This window comes from Peromyscus eremicus, chromosome 17, assembly GCF_949786415.1.
Source record: "Peromyscus eremicus chromosome 17, PerEre_H2_v1, whole genome shotgun sequence".
In the NCBI taxonomy this organism is placed as follows: Eukaryota; Metazoa; Chordata; class Mammalia; order Rodentia; family Cricetidae; genus Peromyscus; species Peromyscus eremicus.
This window is the reverse complement of record NC_081433.1, coordinates 59,748,760-59,769,363: the sequence shown is the minus strand read 5'-3', so window position 1 is coordinate 59,769,363 and position 20,604 is coordinate 59,748,760. Positions and strand designations below refer to the sequence as shown.

The window sequence follows — 20,604 nt, the reverse complement described above, 5'->3', positions numbered from 1 at the left end:
TGGGCCCAGGGCCACAACCCTGCGCCCCAACACCACCACCCATTGCAGTCCCAGTTATAGGCCACTCGGCAGGCAGACCTCCTGCAAGCAGGTCAGACTATCACCATCCCCCATCAGATCCTGGAACCCACAAGCCCCACCCCCCCAATCCCACCCTCCCTCCTAGACTGCAACTGTTCCCTAAGACAGAGCCTGACAATGCCCGAATGGACTAAGAGGTGAGTCTTTGTCTAGGTGGGGCCCAAGGGCACAACCCTGTGCCCCCACACCACCACCCATTGCAGTCCTAGTCTCAAGCCAATAGGCAGGCCTCCTGCAGACAGGTCAGACTACCACCATCCCCCATCAGACCCTGTAACCCACAAACCCCACCTTCCCCAAATCCCACCCACCTTCTTAGACTGCAACTGTTCCCTAAGACAGAACCTACCAGCACCAGATTGCACTAAGAGTTACCCCCTGAGACAGAGCTCACGAGTGTCAATTGGACTAAGAGCTGCTCCCTAAGACAAAGAGACCAATTAGACCAAGAGCTCCCACTGGACCAAGAGTATCGATCGACCAAGAGAGGCTCCCTCACCCACAGACACCACTTGCACCAAGTGGAGAAAGAGAAGAGCAGACACTAGTGCAAAAATACAGTCAACAACATAAAAACCAATGTCTCCATCAGAACCTACATCAGTAAGACCTGAATATCCCAACACAGAAGACACAGAAGAAATAGACCTTAAAAATGACCTTAAGAAGATGATAGAAATCTTTAAAGAGGAAATGAAAAATTCCCTTAAAGAAATCAAGGAAAAGTCAAACAAAAAATGGGAAGAAATCAGTAAATCCCTTGAAAGCCAAGAGAAAGCAATTAAACAAGTGAGGAAAACAGTTCAAGATTTGAAAACTGAAATCAAGACAATAAAGAAGACACAAACTGAGGGCATGTTGGAAGTGGAAAATCTGAAAAAAAACGAACAGGAACTACAGATGCAAGCATAACCAACAGAACGCAAGAGAGAGAAGGGCAGATCTCTGGCGTTGAAGATACAATAGAAGAAATAGAATCATCAGTCAAAGAAAACACCAAAGCCAAAAGTCATGACCTAAAATGTCCAGGAAATTTGGGACATCATGAAAAGACCAAACTTAAGAATAATAGGGATAGAAGAAGGAAAGAATACCAACTCAAAGGCACAGAAAATATATTCAGGAAATCATAGAAGAAAACTTTCCCAACCTAAAGAAGGAAATGCCTATGAAGATACAAGAAGCTTACAGAACACCAAATAGACTGGATCCAAAAAAAAAGTCTCCTCACCACATAATAATCAAACCACTAAACATACAGAATAAAGAAAAAATATTAACAGCTGCAAAGGAAACAGGCCAAGTAACATACAATGGCAGACCCATAAGAATAACACCTGACTTCTCAATGGAGACTCTAAAAGCCAGAAGGTCCTGGACAGACGTTATGCAGACACTAAGAGACCATAGATGCCAACCCAGACTATTATACCCAGCAAAACCCTCAATCAACATAGATGGAGTAAACAAAATATTCCATGATAACACCAGATTTAAACACTATCTTTCCACAAATCAAACCCTCCAGAAAGCACTAGAAGGAAAAATCCAACCTAAGGAAGTTAGATGCACCCATGAAAACACAGGCAATAGATAGTTCCACACCAACAAATACCAAAGAAGGAAAACATACAACACTACCAACAAAAAATAACAGGAATTAACAATCACTGGTCATTAATATCCATTAATATCAATGGTCTCAATTTAAAAGACACAGGCTAACAGAATGGACATGAAAACAAGATCCATCCTTCTCCTGCATAAAAGAAACACACCTCAACTTCAAAGACAGACACTACCTCAGAATAAAAGGCTGAGAAAAGACTTTCCAATCAAATGGATTTAAGAAGCAAGCTGGTATAGCTTATCTAATAAAACAGACTTCAAACAAAAATCAATCAAAAGAGATCGGGAAAGACATTACATATTTATCACAGGGAAAACCTGACAAGATGAAGTCTCAATTCTGAATATTTATGCCTCAAAAACAAGGGCACCTAGATTTGTAAAAGAAACATTACTAAAGCTTAAATCACACATCAAACCACACACACTAGTAGTGGGAGATTTCAACACCCCACTCTCACAAATGGACAGGTCTGCCAGACAGAAACTTAACAGAGAAATAAGGGAACTAACAGACATTATGACTCAAATGAACTTAATAGATATCTACAGAATATTCCACCCTAACACAAAAGAATATACCTTCTTCTCAGCACCCCATGGAACCTTCTCCAAAATCAACCACATGCTTGGTCACAAAACAAATCTCAACAAATACAAAAAAATTGAAATAACCTCCGGTATCATATCGGACCACCAAGGCTTAAAGTTAGATTTCAACAACAACAAAAATTACAGAAAGTCTATAATCTCATGAAAACTGAATAACACCCAACTGAATCACCAATGGTTCAAGGAAGAAATAAAGAAAAAAATTAAAGATTTCCTAGATAAAATGAAAATGAAAGTACAACATACCCAAACTTATGGGACACTGTAAAAACAGTGCTAAAAGGAAAATTCATAGCACTAAATACCCACAAAAAGAAATTGGAGAACTCTCACACTAGTGACTTAACAGCACACTTGAAAGCTCTAGAACAAGAAGCAGCAAACTCACCCAGGAGAAACAGACACCAGGAAATAATAAAATTGAAGGCTGAAATCAATAAAATAGAAACAAAGAGAACAATACAAAGAATCAATGAAACCAAGAGTTGGTTCTTTGAGAAAAATGAACAAGATAGACAAGCCCTTATCCAAATTAACCAAAAAGGAGAATCCAAATTAACAAAATCAGAAATGAAAAGGGAGACATAACACCAGACAACAAGGAAATCCAGAGAATCATCAGGTCATATTTCAAAAACATGTACTCCACAAAATTAGAAAATCTGAAAGACATGGACAATTGTCTGGATAGGTACCACAAACCAAAGTTAAATCAAGACCAGATAAACTATTTAAATAGACCAATAACCCCTAAGGAAATAGAATCAGTCATTAAAAGTCTCCCAACCAAAAAAGCCCAGGACCAGATGGTTTCAGCACAGAATTCTATCAGATTTTCAGAAATAATACCAATACTCTTCAAATTATTCCACACAACAGAAACAGAAGGAACATTACCAAACTCTTTTTATGAGGCTACAGTTACCCTCATACCCAAACCACACAAAGATGCAACAAAGAAAGAGAATTACAGACCAATCTCCCTCATGAACATTGATGCAAAAATACTCAATAAAATACTGGCTAACTAAATCCAGGAACACATCAAAAAAATTATCCACGATGACCAAGTAGGCTTCATCCCAGGGATGCAAGGATGGTTCAACATATAAAAATCTGTAAATGTAATATACCATATAAACAAACTGAAAGAAAAAAAAAACACATGATCATCTCATTAGATGCTGAAAAAGCCTTTGATAAAATCCAACACCCCTTCATGATAAAGGTTTTAGAGAGATCAGGAATACAAGGAACATTCCTAAACATAATAAAGGCAATTTACAGCAAGCCAACAGCCAACATCAAATTAAATGAAGAGAGACTCAAAGCGATTCCACTAAAATCAGGACAAAGACAAGGCTGTCCACTCTCACCATACTTATTCAACATAGTACTTGAAGTTCTAGCTAGAGCAATAAGACAACAAAAGGAGATCAAGGGGATACAAATTGGAAAGGAAGAAGTCAAACTTTCACTATTTGCAGATGATATGATAGTATACAAAGGTGACCCCCAAAATTCTAACTTCCTTCAGTAATGTGGCAGGATACAAGATTAACTCAAAAAAATCAGTAGCCCTCCTATGTACAAATGATAAATGGGCTGAGAAAGAAATCAGAGAAACATCACCCTTTACAATAGCCACAAATAATATAAAATACCTTGGGGTAACTCTAACTAAGCAAGTGAAAAACCTGTATGATAAGAACTTTAAGTCTCTGAAGAAAGAAATTAAAGAAGATATCAGAAAATGGAAAGATCTCCCTTGCTCATGGACAGGTAGAATTAACATAGTAAAAATGGCAATCTTACCAAAAGCAATCTACAGATTCAATGCAATCCCCATCAAAATCCCAACACAATTCTTCACAGACCTGGAAAGAACAATACTTAACTTTATATGGAAAAACAAAAAACCTAGGATAGCTAAAAGAATCCTGTATAATAAAGCACCCTCTGGAGGCATCACAATCCCTGACCTCAAGCTCTACCATAGAGCTATAGTAATAAAAAACAGCTTGGTACTGACACAAAAACTGACATGTGGACCAATGGAATCAAATTGAAGATCCTGACATTAATCCACACACCTATGAACATATAATTTTAACAAAGAAGCCAAAACAGTACCGTGGGGGGAAAAAAAATCTTCAACAAATGGTACTGGCATAACTGGATGTCAACTTGCAGAAGACTGTGAATACATCCATATCTGTGACCATGCACAAAACTCAAGTCTAAGTGGATCAAAGACCTCAACATAAATCCAGTTACACTGAACTTGATAGAAAGTAGAAAGTTGCCTTGAACGCATAGGCACAGAAAACCACTTCCTAAATATAACACCAGTAGCACAGACACTGAGAGCAACAATTAATAAATGGGACCTCCTGAAACTGAGAAGCTTTTGTAGAGCAAAGGACATGGTCAATAAGACAAAACGACAGCTTACAGAATGGGAAAAGATCTTCACCAACCCCACATCTGACCAAGGGCTGATCTCTAAAATATATAAAGAACTCAAAAAGCTTGACTTCAAAACACTGAACAATCCAATTAAAAAATGAGCTACAAGAGCTTAACAGAGAATTCTCAATAGAAGAATCTCAAATGGCTGAAAGACATTTAAGGAATTGCTCAACATCCTTAAGTCATCAGGGAAATGCAAATCAAAATGACTCTGAGATACCATCTTACACCTGTCAGAATGGCTATGATCAAAAACACTGGAGAGGATGTGGAGCAAGGGGAACACTCCTCCACTGTTGGTGGGAATGCAAACTTGTATAGCCATTCTGGAAATCAGTATAGCAGTTTCTCAGAAAATTGAGAATAAGTCTTCCTCAAGACCCAGCTATACCACTTTTGGACTTATACCCAAGGAATGCTCAATTTTTTTTTTTTTTTTTTTTTTTTTTTTTTTTTTTTTTTTTTTTTTTTTTAGTTACAGAGAGCTTTATTAGGAGGAACATGGGTGGGGAAAGACCAGGCCTGGGAAAGAGCACATGCAGAGGGCAGAGAGAAAGATGGTGGGGGGGAGGGAGCAGAGCAGAGCAGAGAGCAGAAACAGAATGCTCAATCTTACCATAAGGACACATGCTCAACTATGTTCATATCAGCATTATTTGTAATGCAAGAACCTGGAAACAACCTAGATGTCCCTCAACTGAAGAATGGATAAAGAAAATGTAGCACATGGAGTACTACTCAGCAGTAAAAAAACAATGATATCATGCAATTTGCAAGCAAATGGATGGAACTAGAAAATATTCTGAGTGAGTTAACCCAGACTCAGAAGGACAAACATAGTATGTAGTCACTCCTAAGTGGATACTAGATGTGAGGGAAGGGATGGCCAGACTGCAACCCAGAGCTCCAGAGAGGCTACCTAACAAGGAAAGACCCTAGGAGGGACACATGGATGGCCCAGTGAAGAAGTGGATGAGATCTACATGAGGGGACTGGGAGTGGGCAGGGGGGTTGGAGAGCGAGGAGTGGTGCATTGAGAACATAGCGAAAAGGGAGAGTCAAGCTGGAACAGGGACAGAGTGGGAGGGCAGGGAGAGAGATACCATGATATATAAGGACACCATGGGAATAAGAAGAGGCAGGGTACTGGAGAGGCTCTCAGAAATCCACAAGGATGACCCCACCTTGGAGTGCTGGCAGTGGTTTAGAGGGTGCCTAGACTGGTCTACTCAGGTAACCAGTCTAGTGAATAACCTAACTGTCATCATAGAGCCTTTGTCCAGTGACTGATGGAGGCAGATGCAGAGATCCACGGCCAGTTGCCAGACTGAGCTCTGGGAATCCAATCGATGAGAGGAGGGATTCTGCAGACGGGGGATGTTGAAATCATGATGGGAAGACATGCAGAGATGACAAGCCACACTAGTGGAAGCCCATGAACTGTACACTAGTGGCTGTGGAGCCCCCATGAGACTAGACTAGGCCCTCTGGATATGGAACACGGTTGTTTGGCTCGAGCTGTTTGGGGGGTACCCAGGCAGGGTGATCGAAATCCATCCCTGGTGCATGGGCAGGCTTTTGGGAGCCCAGTGCCCAGTGCCTGTGCACAGCCTTGGTGCAGTGGGGAGGGGCTTGGACCTGCCTCAGCTCAGCGTGCTGGGCTCTGCTGACACCCCATGGGAGACCTTGATTTGGGGGATGTGGGGATATGGGGTAGCTCGGGAGGGAGAGCTGGAGGGTGAGAGGAGGGAGGAGGAGGGATTGTGGGTTGTATGCAGAGTGAGTAAAAAATTTCTTACCGGGCGGTGGTGGCGCACGCCTTTAATCCCAGCACTCGGGAGGCAGAGCCAGGTGGATCTCTGTGAGTTCGAGGCCAGCCTGGGCTAACAAGTGAGTTCCAGGAAAGGCGCAAAGCTACACAGAGAAACCCTGTCTCAAAAAACCAAAAAAAAAAAAAAAAAAATTCTTAATAAAGAACAATGAAAAAAAATTAAAGAAAAACAATCACACACACCTTATAAGGACTTAAGTGGTCACCTCTTACAAACTTGAACTTTCTCAGCTACACTGTCCTATTAAACATTTGCTCAAGCTTGAAGCCTTCCATGGCAGGGCATTTGCTATCAGTTTCCTTGTACAGGGCTACTATCCATGCCTCCATCTCCATGCTCTATTATGATCCTTTGATTCATAGTAAGGTCAGACCTTAGGGGTAACTCCTCTGTGACCTCACTCTTTCTCCTCGCTATTTAATTCTTTCCATGGGTTCCAGGTTTGGGATCTCAGAAGAATTGGGTTGTTTTGGGAAGTACAGATTTAATCTGTCATCACTCATCTCCTCCATCTCATTTCTTTTCTCTGTACCTTTCCTGCCAATGAGGCTAACACAGAAGAGTACCTGCATGTCTCTCCTTGGTGTAATGGCTGCACATGTGGGTAAGCTCCTGCAGGGCTGACACCTCAGCCTGTTACATGTCCCACTGCCTGCAACAAGGAACATGCATATGATGGCAGTATGTCCCACAGATGCATCTTTCAGAGACTGTAAGATTCTCTAGCCTTTTCAGCTCACCTCATCTTTCATAGAGGTGTGCTGCACTACATCAAAGTTGCAGCATGGGTTGTGAAGCTGGCAATGCATCAAGAAGGCATGCCGTTTCATGGCACCTTGGAACAGGACACGTTGGGCTTACCGCCATGGATGCTGCAGCCTCAGAAGGCACCCCTCCAGTGCTGTCTCCACTCACATCAGAGACAATGCAAGTATTCCTGCTGTGCGCAGGTCCAGGAAGTCTTAACTTCACTCCTGTGGCTGGGATAAAATATCTTGACAAAAGCAATTTAGGGGAAAAAGGGTTTATTTCAGCTCACAGTTCCAGGTTACAATCCTGTGGACCAGACATGGTGGCAGGAGTTAACATAGCACGGCACATTTTATCCATGGTCCCAAGGCAGACAGCAAGGAATGCCTGTGCTCAGCTCCTTTTGTCTTTTACTCAGTCCATAAAATAGTGCTGACACAATTCAGGGTGGGTCTTCCTACCTCAGTTAATCCAAGTAAGGAACTCCCTCAGAGCTGTGTCCAAAAGCTAACCTAACCTAGGTAATTCATAATTTCCCAGGTGGTTCCAGAGTTTATCAAGTTGACAAATGAAGCAAACCACAATCCCACCCAACAGACACAAAGCACTGTAAGACACAGCCTCCCTCTTTCTCGATGTTTCACACTGATGTAAATACAGCCCGACTTTACCAGTCCCTATAGTGGGAACTTTGAAGACATTATGAAGGTCTACTGGTCTTCAAACAGGGCACCAAAGACAGGGACAAAGAATGATTCTACCCAAGTGTGGCTCGAGGAACCACTGAGTTTAATTGGGGGTATTTACAAGAACCCAGGCAAGTCATGGGCAGCCACTATAAAGGAAACATCCATCTCCCGGCAACCATTAAGCTCCCACACTCCTTATACTTACAGAACTGCCCACCATCCATCATCATAAGTTTCTGAAAGAACTGTGACCTTGAAGGCTTCACAGCTTTTATTTTCACTTGGAAAACTATTTCCAGTACAAGTTCACTCATGAATCTAAGGGAGCAATGATATCTAAAGGCTTTAACACACCTTCAATTCCCATTTTCTCTCCATCATGAGATTTCACTCATGCTACTGAAAGGACCTGTGACACCTGAAGTCTTTTCCACATTGTTTATATTCATGTGGTTTCTCACCACTATGAGTTCTTTCATGATTTTAAGGCAAACAGGGATAAATGAAAGACTAACCATATCCTGTACATTCATAGGGCATTTGCCCAGTACGAATTAATTTACCTCTCTGAAAGGAAGTGTGACAAGTGGCACTTACCACATTGGTAACAAATATAAGCTTTGCCCAGCATGAATTCCCTCATGGACTTGAAGGACACCCTGACCCCTGAAAGGCTATGCCATACAGTTTACATATAAAAGGCTCATCCCTGTCTTGAGTCCCGCACGTGTTTTATGTGGATGGGGACATTTTTGCAACATCGTTTACATTCAAAGGGTTTGTTGCCAATTATCTGTTCTTTCATTCATTTGAAGAAAATGGGGATAAAGGAAGTAGATATTGTTGACATTCATAGGCATTTTCCACTCCATGAACGGACTGATGTCTTTTAAAGGAACTATGCCGACTGAAGGATCTGCCACACTGAACACACTGATACGGTTTCTCTCCAGTATGTCTTCTTTCATGTGATCGAAGGTAAGAGCGATGTGTGAAAGTTTTACCACATTCTTTACATTCATAGGGTTTCTCTCCAGTGTGGCTTCTTTCATGAAATCGAAGATAATTATAACTTGAAAAGGCTTTACCACAGTGTTTACATTCATAGGGTTTTTCTCCGGTGTGCGTTCTTTCATGCAATCGAAGCGAAGATTGACATCTAAAGGCTTTCCCACACAGCTTACACTCAAAAGGCTTTTCACCTGTGTGAGTTCTTTCATGCACTTGAAGTAAAGAGGGGTAAATGAAGGACTTACCACATTCTTTACACTCATACAGTGTTTCTCCACCATGAGTTATTTTATGTCTATGATAGGAAGCCTGACACCGGAAGGCTTTCCCACACTCTTGGCATTCATAGGGTTTTTCTCCTGTATGAATTTTTTCATGTAACTTCAGAGAAGTAAGCCATCTAAAGGCTTTCCCACATTCTTTACACTCATAGGGTTTTTCTCCAGTATGAATTCTTTTATGTAACTTAAGGGTCCTGTGACTTCTAAAGAATTTCCCACATTGCTTACATTCATAGGGCTTTTCTCCAGTATGAATTCTTTCATGTAATTTGAGGGCCCTGCTATATCTAAAGGTTTTCCCACATTGTTTACACTCACAGGGTCTTTCCTCAGTATGAATTCTTTCATGTAATTGAAGGGCACTGAGATACGTGAAGGCTCTGCCACACTGTTTACACTCATAGGGTTTTTCTCCGGTATGAATCCTTTCATGCAAATGAAGGGCGCTGAGACCTCTAAAGGCTTTCCCACAGTCTTTACACTCATAGGGTTTTTCTCCAGTATGAATTCTTTCATGTAACTGGAGGGCACTGGGATACCTAAAGGCTTTACCACACTCTTGACACACATAGAGTTTTTTTCCAGTATGATTTTTTTCTTGTTTTTGAAGGGAACTGGAAGTTTTATCGCATTGATTATCATAATCATTTTCATCCGTCTGGCTTCCTCCAATTTCCTTGTAGTCATAGTTGTGATGTCCATTGTAAGTCAGGTGATACAGTCCAAAGGTCTTTAAACATACCTCACACACAGAAGGTCCACTCGAAGTCTGAGTTTCCGTGTATCCTTCTATCCTTGTAAGATAATTAGAGTCCTGTGGCTTCTGTTCACAGTCCTCAGGTTCATACTGTGTATATTCAGAGTGAGATATGATGTGCCTATTAAAAATGAAAGACACATGAAAATTTCTCCACACACATTGCTGCTCATACTGAGGTTGGTATATGGATAAGGTTGCTCCACCCTGACCACTTTCTTCAGTATCAGGGTATCTGTAAAAGTAACTACTGTGAGAAATGACAAGCCCATCAGTGATAGTTGTTTTACTACTGTTTGCCTATTAGACCAACTTTCTTGGACAGCTTGCTACCCAAAACAAGCAAAATGTGTGTGCTTTTATATGAAAGATCTAAAAAGAAATGAACTGATGATTCTACAATATGGTTCCCATAGGCCTATGATGAAATGGTAGCATTCATTAATGCAGGGTCCCAGAACTGGTTCCAAAAGACTATGCAAAATCTGAAACTCACATGAAGGTATATATTTGAGGTAAAAGTTTTCTACTGATGAATAAACTTAAAGTTGGGTTTATTTGTTTTGTTAGTTTGTTCTTAAATTTTCATGGCACATTAAAATTTCTTTGAGGGACATTTGCTTCACTTGTGCATGCAAATTACCTTAAATTTATTTCAGGCTCTTCATGATGGTCTTCAATTGTATGATCTTCCCATTCATATCCTGAAACAAAGTCACAGAAATATGTGATAAATTACCACAATGTACAAGTACAAACTACACCTAATTTCTTCACCACATTTTTCCCTTTCCACATCCAAATCACTGTGACCATCAACAACCAGGAACACCTGCTCTCTAATTACAGCGTGAAGGTAAGATGATAGCCTCACCTATAGCAGTGAAGTTCCTGCAGGTTTCCAGCATCACATCTCCATACAGAATCTTCTGAGAAGGATCTAGCAAATCCCACTCTTCCTGGGTGAAGTTCACGGCCAGATCCTCAAAGCTCACCAGATCCTAAAACATTCCATATTTGTATATAAGAATGGATTTGTCCATGTCTGACAGTACAACAGCATAACTGTGGTTCCCACACACTCACTCCATGACACAGGAGTTCTAATAAAACCAGTGAGTGATGTTCAGAGACAGCAGACACATCACTCTCCTCATTACTGCACCCAGGAGGAGAGGCACTGCTTCCCCACCCCATTCCCTTTCTCCAGCCATCTCCACTTCTTGTCCCAGGCACACCCTATCATCCGATATACACAACAGCATTAACATTAGGGCTCAGGAGGCTGGCTGTCCTTGGAAATTCATGCTCAGAGTTTAAGCTTCTTCTGGTCTGAGGAAACAAAATCCTGCCTATGAGCGCGCAAAGGAAATGTTAAGGGTAAATGACTCAGCATGAATGATATGCAAACATGGCAATTCTGAACACTCCTGTTTTCCTTTTGACAGCCTATTAATAACTTCCAAGCTCAGAGACATCTAATCAGACACAGCGACCCAAAAGTGAATATGGGATGTGTGATGACAGTTTTTCTGCCTAGGTCTTCCAACATTAAGCTTCTGTATAAAAATCAAGCCTGCTCCTGGCAGGATGGACTTGATCCTCTGCTCAAACTATTCCAATTTCACTTTTATTTGTCCCCACTCAGTCTTATTCCTCTTTCATTTCTTTTTCAAAGTTCCAATAAAGGAATTCTTTTCCTCATACACCTGACCTGGTTGCCATACAAATGTAACCATGAATACAGATTCAAGGTTCCCTCGACCAACTGCTACACTGGACCTCACTTTAGACAACCTCAAAGAAGCCAGATAAACTGTTGTCTCAAATCCCTAAATGATAGTTAGGGCTACTTCTTCAGTGAGAGGAAGGAGGGGAACAGGAGACAAAGAAATGGTACAGGCAGTTTAGAGATGGGGGCCTTGATTTGTGTCCTTGAGCATAAAGTGAAATTGTCCTTGGTTCTGAGTGGACTTAGAGGCTCTGATCCTTCTCTGGTTCCTAAATGATTCTTCACAAGAGGGAACATCACAGAAGCACTGAAGCGCCATTAAGGAAAAGCTAGTTCTTTCCAGTCAAATGAAATCTAACTCTGGGTGGAGAAATGCCATTGTCTGCCCTTAAGAGTTGATACAGAGCTGGGCAGTGTTGGCGCATGCCTTTAATTCCAGCACTCAAGAGACAGAGGCAAGCAGATCTCTGGAGTTTGAGGCCAAACTGTCCTCCAGAGCAAGTTCTAGGACAGCTACAGAGAGAAACTCTGTCTCAGGAAAAAAAAAAAAGTTAATACAACTGAACTGGTCAATTACATGACCAAGGGACCAAGTCCAGGGAAGGCTGATTAGTTTTAAGCTAAAGGGATGGGAGGATTAATTATCCTGTGAATGAGATAATGTTCATTTCCCTCACAGAAGCTTCTCTATGCTACAGAGCAGCTGGCATTAGGGTCTTCTGGGTCTGTCTGTCTTTCTGAATGCTCAAGATGAAACTATTTTCTTTGTTCCTTTCCTTTCAGATGCAGGCCAGAGCATAAAAGAATGCTTTTTCTGCTTGTTGTTTACATTGTTCTCTGAGGGCCCCCTCCTTGCCATGTGGGTAACATCTGTGCAGGCTTAACTCATATGGCATGGATTTTTCTCTTCCTCTTCATCACCCTTCTCCTGGCAGATGTCAAGATTTAGGCCTTCCTGCCTTGGGGTTTTTCCTTTAAACTCTTTTTTTTTTTTTTTAATTTTTATTTTTATTTTGCAATACAATTCAGTTCTACATATCAGCCACAGATTCCCTTGTTCTGCCCCCTCCGGCCCCCCTCTCCTTTAAATTCTTAATAAAAATTTCTTCAAGCTTTCCTTTGGGATCATTCTTACATTCTTCTATTAATGTAACTAAAAACCCTGTGAGGACTAAAGTTATGTTTTAAGTTTAAATTGCTGTGCTTAAAAGAGCTATAAAATAATGCCCAGTGGTGGGAGACACAGACAGAACTCTGTGAGTTCGAGGCCAGCCTGGTCTACAGAGTGAGTTCTAGGACAGCCAGGGCTAGACAGAGAAACCGTCTGAAGGGATAGGGGTGGAGATCTATAAAACAAAAAAATGCCTCTAACCTGTAAGCACCACTTGCACAAGGACAGATAACTTCCTGGAATGCTGGGGGCTGTTGTTCATATAAGGTAACAAGCCATGTGTTTTCACTTCTAGAAATAAAGTTGGTTGCCCCCCAACCTCACAGGATGTGCTTGATCACACACAGGAAAGAGGTATGTAGGCAGGAATCACGTCAGGATGTATGCTTTCCCCCAATTGGACAAAAGCAGGAAGTATGTAACCTTGTGGTTTTGCCTTTATAAGCTCCTGTCTAATATAGTTCAGCACCATTCTCTGGGAATCCTGGGCATGGACTTGGCCAGTGTCCATCATCCTGGCCAGTAGTTAATAAAGCTTGCTTCAAATTTGGCTCAAAACATTGCGGTAGTGGTCTTAATTCTTGCCCAGTAGGGATTAACAACCCCAAGAAAAAATACCAATTTTCCTGGTAACATCTAGCAACTGTGGCAAGACTCCCCAAATTCTGATAGCATTACTTGTTGGTGCTAAGTGTGCTGTTCTAGTTATTATTTTAGGCCTTCAAGTGGTAAAGAAAATAGAAAAAAATACCTTTCTTATATGGCTTACATGTGCAAACTATAAAATAGAAAATGGCAATTTAAAAATATTTCAGGAACTCCTGAAAAAAAGGTGGACATAGGTGGCCATTGAACAAATCTGAGTTCTCTAGCAGCTAGAAATTAATAGATACCACAACAGATATATATTAGATTGGATTACCTGATCTGGCCTGGATAGTCCAACAATGGCTGTCTCCATGATGGAGAGGATCCGTCCACAAGGCTGGAAGCCTCAGGAGCTTCAATCAGGTGCCAAAGGCCCAGAGCACACCTGGACAGCTTCTGCTCTTCAGTCCACACTGGAAGGCCCAAGAAGCTGGGTTCCAATGTCAGTGAAGGATGAGGTGGCGGCAGAACAGCAGCAGCAGCAATTGACAGATGCACTCACCAGCAAGAAGTGAAGGCAGGCAGGAAAGCAACACTGCTTCTTCTTTGGACTTCTCTCTACTGAGGTCACACTCAAAGTGCTACCCACTATACGAAAGGGTCTTCTCGCCTCAGTTAATCCTTCCTGAAATCCCCTGGCAGACCTGCACAGAGACAGGCCTCTTAGTTGATTACATATGGTAAAAGTTTCCAATCTAAGGTTTTTGAAGCTGTTAGCTCTGTTTTTAATGTTCTCAGCTTTTCCAGGAATACTTTATTACGTGTACCATCAGGCACCTTTCAAAGAGCCTCTCTGAAGCCCAGTGACTATGCTCTATCTTTATCTTTCTATTGTCCACATTTTCAAGCCTTGATTCAATACCCAGAACTAGAAAAGAAAAACTCTGAAATCAATGTAATGTAACAAATCAACAAGTTAAATCCCAAAAAGTCATATGAAAATATCAATAACTGAGCAGAGACATGGAAATAAATGTGGAGACATTGAGCTAAAAAAAAAAAATTCCATAGAGAAAATTCACAAAAGGGCTGGAGAGATGGCTCAGAGGTTAAGAGCACAGGCTGCTCTTCCAGAGGTGCTAAGTTCAATTCCCAGCAACCACATGGTGGCTCACAACCATCTGTAATGATCTCTGGTGCCCTCTTCTGGCCTGTAAGCATACATGCTTGCAGAACACTGTATACATAATAAATAAGTAAGTCTTTTAAAAAACAAAGGAAGGAAGGAAGGAAGGAAGGAAAGAAAATCCACAAAAACCTGAGGAACTACTAAAGGACTACTAAAACTTTTATGATACATTAATATAAAAAAGACCATCATCTTCCTCTGACAACAGTACACAACTGGATGTACAAATACCAATTCTACATCATGTGTAAATTAAGAAAAGGGTAGATAAGAGAAAAGCCTTTAGACAAGAGCTGCTGTAGGATAATGCTTTTGTACACTGGTTTAATAAAATGCTGATTGGCCAGTAGCCAGGCAGGAAGTATAAGTGGGGTGAGCAGACTAAAGGAATGCTGGGAAGAGGAAGAGCTGAGTCAGGAGTCGCTATCCAGACACAGAGGAAGCAAGATGTGAAGGCAGAACTGAGAAAAGGTACCAAGCCACATGGCTAAACATAGATAAGAATTATGGGTTAACTTAAGTGAAAGAGCTAGTCAGTAATAAGCCTGAGCTAATGACCATACAGTTTTTAATTAATTTAAACTTCTGTGTGTTTATTTGGGTCTGAGCAGCTGCAGACCAGGCGGGACACAGGAAAACTTCCAACTACAAAGAAGCAAACATTTCTAATGACAGAAAAACAAAAACAAAAGTCACTATCACAGAGGCCGGGAAGCCTCAACATTGTATGACATTATCTTCCACTTGTATTCACTCCTCATAACGTTCAAAACGATTACCCATGCACCACAGACTAGGAAACAGCTTATTCCTGGGAGTAGAAAAAGAGTACTTACAAATTTATCAGGGTGAGTTGATAAATACATACACACACATACACACACACTTATTTAAAATGTTGTAGATGAGGATGCAACTCCCTTGCCTGGCCTCAGGAAGTGATGGACACCTAGCCTAAAACCAAACTATCATCTGATACCTGAAATGGGAGCCAAGGCAGGGACTCTTCTTGATTGTCCACTGGGACCAGGACCTCATCTCAGACCCCAGTCCGCCTTTCATCTCACAGCTGGAACACTATAGCTACACTTTCAAACCTGACTCTTCCCCAGGCTTCACTCAAAGTTCCCTCCCTGTGGCGCACTGGTCCTGGGTTCTGGTTTATCTCACCTGAAACACTACCTGCTTGTCTCTCCGTCAACCGTCTAAGACCCTTTGAACTCTGCTGCAGCCTCTTGAACTGCCATGCATTCTGTAAACAGCATATGTGCATATACATACATATTCACTGTGTGATATGAAGTTAATATTAGTAATCACAATTTGCAAAAAAACCTGATTACAATTGGAAGCATGACACCTTTTAAATTTCTATTCAGTAAATCCTGACACTGTGGAAAGATACAAATGTATTTGTCTACGTTTTTGGCAACACATGACAGAAAGCCACGAGACCCTAAAATGTCAGTTTCAATATCAGATTTAACATAATTCCCCCAAAAATGTTAAAAATTCCTTATCAGTAACAGAAAATTACTAAAGATTATATACAAATATTTTTATAAAAATAAAGAACCAAAACAGCACAACACAGACAACCCCTCAGCATACACTTAACATTTCCAATCAAATACACAAGACAACGCACTATTTAGGAAGAATAAACAGATCCACAAACAAACTAAAAATTAAAAAGACAAACTGACCTTTGGTAAAATAGCAAAGGAAATCCACTGAGCAGTCTTTTCTAGAACTGTTTCTGGGACATCATACTAAAAATATACTTTATGGACAAAGACTCAGAAAATTTCACAAAATTAACTCAGAGTTGATCCTAGACCTAAATGTGAAAAACCAAGTCGAGAACGTCTAGACCACAGTGCAGAGAACACGGCCTTAAGTGCGACACCAAAAGCACAAACAGGGCGCCAGCACCGGTCGGTGACGTCAGCAAACCGGAAGCTACCCCGCAAAGGGCGGGACCTTCCGCTCCCCGCGCTCTGGCAGGGAAGGCGGAAGTGACCGGAATCCTCCGAGACAGGGCCTGGCCGGTGATGGGGCTAAGGGTGACACGAGAACTTCACAGGGTACCGGGTCCACCGGCCGGTCCCACCCCTCCCCCAGCCCCCGGGGAGGACCCCGCACACCGGCTCCCGCGGCTCAGCCGGACGCTCCGCCCCGTCTGGGGACAGCGGCCCCGCGCTCACCATGGCGCGGCCGCCGAGCTCGTCCGCGCTCCCCTCACAGCTCCCCACAGTGGCGCTCACAACGAAGCACACGAGACCACGCGATGGCTGCTTAAGATACGGAGCAGAACCCGCAGCATGGCGGAGGGAAAGAACCCACCTCCCGCCTTCGCCTGGTGCTCTTGATTGGACATTCTGCTCCGAAGCCCTGATTGGCTAGAGCTGCACCACAAATCTGATTGACAGGAGTTCCTAGATGCTACTGCATGGATGACCCGCCTCTATTGCCCCAATTGGCTAGCATGGCCTGCATGACAAAGCAGTTCCTTTAGGCGCTCCGGAGTGAGAGGCCAGGCCCAGAGGTCTATTGGCTAGCACTACCCTACGAGAGCCTGAATGACAGGAGCAGCTTCCTTTGTGAATGAATGGCCTGCCCCAGGGCCTGATTGGCTGATGAGACCTAAATGACAAGATCAGCTCTCTTAAAGTGGGAGAGCTGAAATTAAAAGACGTGGACCACACAAGCATTTCTTAGCCCACTTACGCCCAGGGTCATGCAAATCTGTTCCAGGGAGATTTGCGTTCAAGCAGAACTTGCTTTAGCCTCCCAGAACTGTCACTGCTTTCTTCTGGCACTCAGTAGGTACTTACCGTTCTTCCTCTTGGACATAGGCTTGTTTGTGTGAACAATGCCCAAGGAAGCGATCCCTTTGCCTCACAGCTAGACTAGCGCCCACCTCCCCCTGTCAAACTGGAACAGGACTTGATGTCCTCCAGGAATCAGGAATTTCAATAAGGCACCCCAAAGATTGCTCGAACTTTAACAAGTTGCACATTTTCTTTTTAACCAGAAAAAAAAAATTCCAAGCCCAATGTAGTGTTGCTTCTCCTGCAATCCCAACACCAGGGGGTGGAAGCAAAGGACCAGGAATTCCGCATATACCCCATGAATAAAAGAGAAGAACTTCTCATAAGAAAGACAAACTGAACGAATTCCAGACCACTATCCCAGAACAACAGAAGGTATTTGAGGGAGCCTTACACACTGAAGATACATACATCCATGAGACCACAGGAATGATTAAACCCACACTAGAATAGTGAGGAAGATGGGAAATAGTTCATTCTTTTTTTTTTTTCTTTTTTTTTAATCTATTTGTTATGTATACAGTGTTCTGTGTGCATGTATCCCTGCAGGCCAGAAGAGGGCACCAGATCTCATTACAGATGGCTGTGAGCCACCATGTGGTTGCTGGGAATTGAACTCAGGACCTCTGGAGGAGCAGCCAGTGCTCTTAACCTCTGAGCCATCTCTCCAGCCCTCATTCTTAAATATGTACATATCTAAGGAGAGCGGGCCTGGATCAAATCAAACTGACTCAGAGTGCTTCCACTTTGGATCAGTCAGTTTACACCAGACTCTTGCTCAAGAGAACCCCCCTCGTTGCTGAGGCTTTTTCATCTCTGGCACCAAATAGGCTAATGCCTACCAGCAGGCGTTAACTAACACACACTCTCTCTCACACACACACACACATACACACAGGCGCCTCAACCTCATCCCACTGAGGGTCACACATAGCCTCGCTGGTGGACGTGGCTGATCTAACTCCCTCCTCCTGCCTTCTACACTGTAGAACACTAATAACAAGGCCTGGGGGCTCTGAGGGCTTTTTCTCCATGGGAATTTCAAAGGTTTCATTCATGTCTCAGTTAGGTTCTTGCTGCCATTTAAAATGACCCAATCAGCTAAATGTATGCTGCTTAGTCCATTCTGAGAAGGAGAAATGGAATTAAGCTCCACAAGCTATGTGTATGAGTAAAATGTATGTGGAGGAGGTGGCTGGAAAGATAGCTCCATGGTTAAGAGCACTGACTGCTCTTCCATAGCATCTGGGTTCAATTCCCAGTACCCACATAGTGGCTCACAGTCTGTAACTCTAGCCCTAGGGGATCTGAAATCCTCTTCGACCTGCCTGGAGACCGGGCATGTACATGGTGCACATATATACATGTAGACAAAACACTCACGTGAAATAAAACGATTCACCAGGGAGCACAGTGCTCTCTCTCTGTACACCACACAAACCTGTGTTCTGCAGGTGTGCTGTGTGTGTGTGTGTGTGTGTGCGCGCGCGCGCGCGCGCGCGTGCGCGCGCGCTTTAAATTTGGTTTTGTTCTTTTTTAAACAGGACCTCACTTAGTAGCCTTGGCTGGCCTGGAACAATATAATCTTATGTGTGGAAGACTGGAAATTTATTATTCTATAACTCTTCACTTAACAGAGAAACCAAATGGTGGAAAGAAAGCTGCAGGCAACAATAGCAAAAAAAAAAAAAAAAAAGCAAATGTTAAGAAGTAACCAAACATGCCAGGCTTAGTGTCACACACATTTAATATCAGCATTCAGGTGGCAAGGGCACACATATTTCTGAGTTCTACAATCTACATAGCGATGATTTCCAGGCAGTCAGGACCACATGGTGAGATCCTGCCTCAAAAAAAAAAAATCTCTGAAACGATGTGCATAACTGATAAAGGAAATCCTCTGTAGCAGAAATCTTAAAAGTTCTTATTAATAAAATCAAACCTGAGGCCAGTTATTGGGGTGTACTGGAAGATCAGAGAACCAGAACAAGCCACAGCTAACCTCACCTGGCCAACTTCTTAGCTGATCTTGTTTCCTCAGACTGGAAGCCTCTGTGTCCTTATATCCGAATGGCTCTCAGCTGAACTGTGCTGCTAGAGCCTGAAAGCTTAACCAGCCAAATGCTTCTAGTTTCTGGTCCTCACGCCTTATATACCTTTCTGCTTTCTACCACCACTCCCTGGGATTAAAGGCTGCTTTCTGGGATTAAAGGTGTGTGTCACCATGCCTGGCCATTTCCAATGTGGCCTTGAACTCACAGAGATCCAGAGGGATTTCTGTCTCTAGAGTGCTAGGATTAAAGGCGAGAGTGCCACCACTTTCTAGCCTCTGTATCTAGTGGCTGTCTGTTCTCTGACCCCAGATAAATTTATTAGGGTGTACAATATTTTGGGGAATACAATACCACAATCCTCGGCAGAGAGAGGATTAAAGGGCACCGATACACATGTGGGAAAGCAGTAGCTGATGTCTGATGAAAGGCTTCTAATTCATTAGAAGAGATAAAGACAGCCATATTGTGGTGATTAAAGAGAACAATCTCTCAGGAGAAAACTAGGATTCAACACATGCACACCAAACACCAGCCGTTTCATTTTATAAAACAAAAGCTAATGGGCTATAGAGGTACAAACTGACTGTAACCCAATAATAGTGTCAGTACCACACTCTTGAGATAAGGCAGGTGATCAAGCCAAAACAATAAGGAAACATCAAATATAAATGATATTAAAAGTTGAGAAGCAGAGAGCTAGAGAAATGGTTCACTGGTTAAGAACCACTGAGTGGCTACTCTTTCAAAGGGACCAAGGTTTGGTTCCCAGCACCCACATGGTGGCTTACAACCATCCATAACTCTAGTTCCAGGGGAATCCTCCCTCCTCTGACCTTCACAGGCACCAGATATGGTCACATACACATGTACAGACAAAGCATTCACGCATAGTGTATTAATTCATATATATATATGAATATAT

The 20,604-nt window shown here is 42.4% G+C and overlaps 2 protein-coding genes across 2 annotated transcripts in view; both read right to left on the bottom strand.

Annotated features, from left to right (window-relative positions):
• Positions 1–17,137, bottom strand: part of LOC131894704 (zinc finger protein 14-like) — a 137,111-nt gene extending 119,974 nt beyond the window's left edge. Inside the window, exon 1 of the mRNA XM_059245012.1 lies at positions 17,002–17,137. The gene's annotated coding sequence lies outside the window, so the exon portion shown is untranslated. The remainder of the gene's footprint in view (positions 1–17,001) is intronic.
• Positions 8,590–16,786, bottom strand: LOC131894701 (zinc finger protein 14-like). Its single transcript, XM_059245008.1, has 4 exons — positions 13,940–16,786; positions 10,989–11,115; positions 10,758–10,818; positions 8,590–10,235 (listed from the first exon to the last, which is right to left on the bottom strand). The coding sequence occupies exons 1-4, from the start codon at positions 13,976–13,978 to the stop codon at positions 8,867–8,869; spliced, it is 1,596 nt and encodes a 531-aa protein (XP_059100991.1). The 5' UTR covers positions 13,979–16,786; the 3' UTR covers positions 8,590–8,866.
• Positions 17,138–20,604: the final 3,467 nt, after the last annotated feature.

Excerpts from the sequence above, each read along its gene's own strand:
- LOC131894701 (XM_059245008.1), bottom strand. The coding sequence starts at position 13,978 with ATGGAGACAGCCATTGTTGGACTATCCAGGCCAGATCAG. Across the intron at positions 11,116-13,939 it reads GACTATCCAGGCCAGATCAG|GATCTGGTGAGCTTTGAGGA; the intron begins GTAATCCAATCT and ends GGAATGTTTTAG. Across the intron at positions 10,236-10,757 it reads GAGCCTGAAATAAATTTAAG|GCACATCATATCTCACTCTG; the intron begins GTAATTTGCATG and ends CATTTTTAATAG.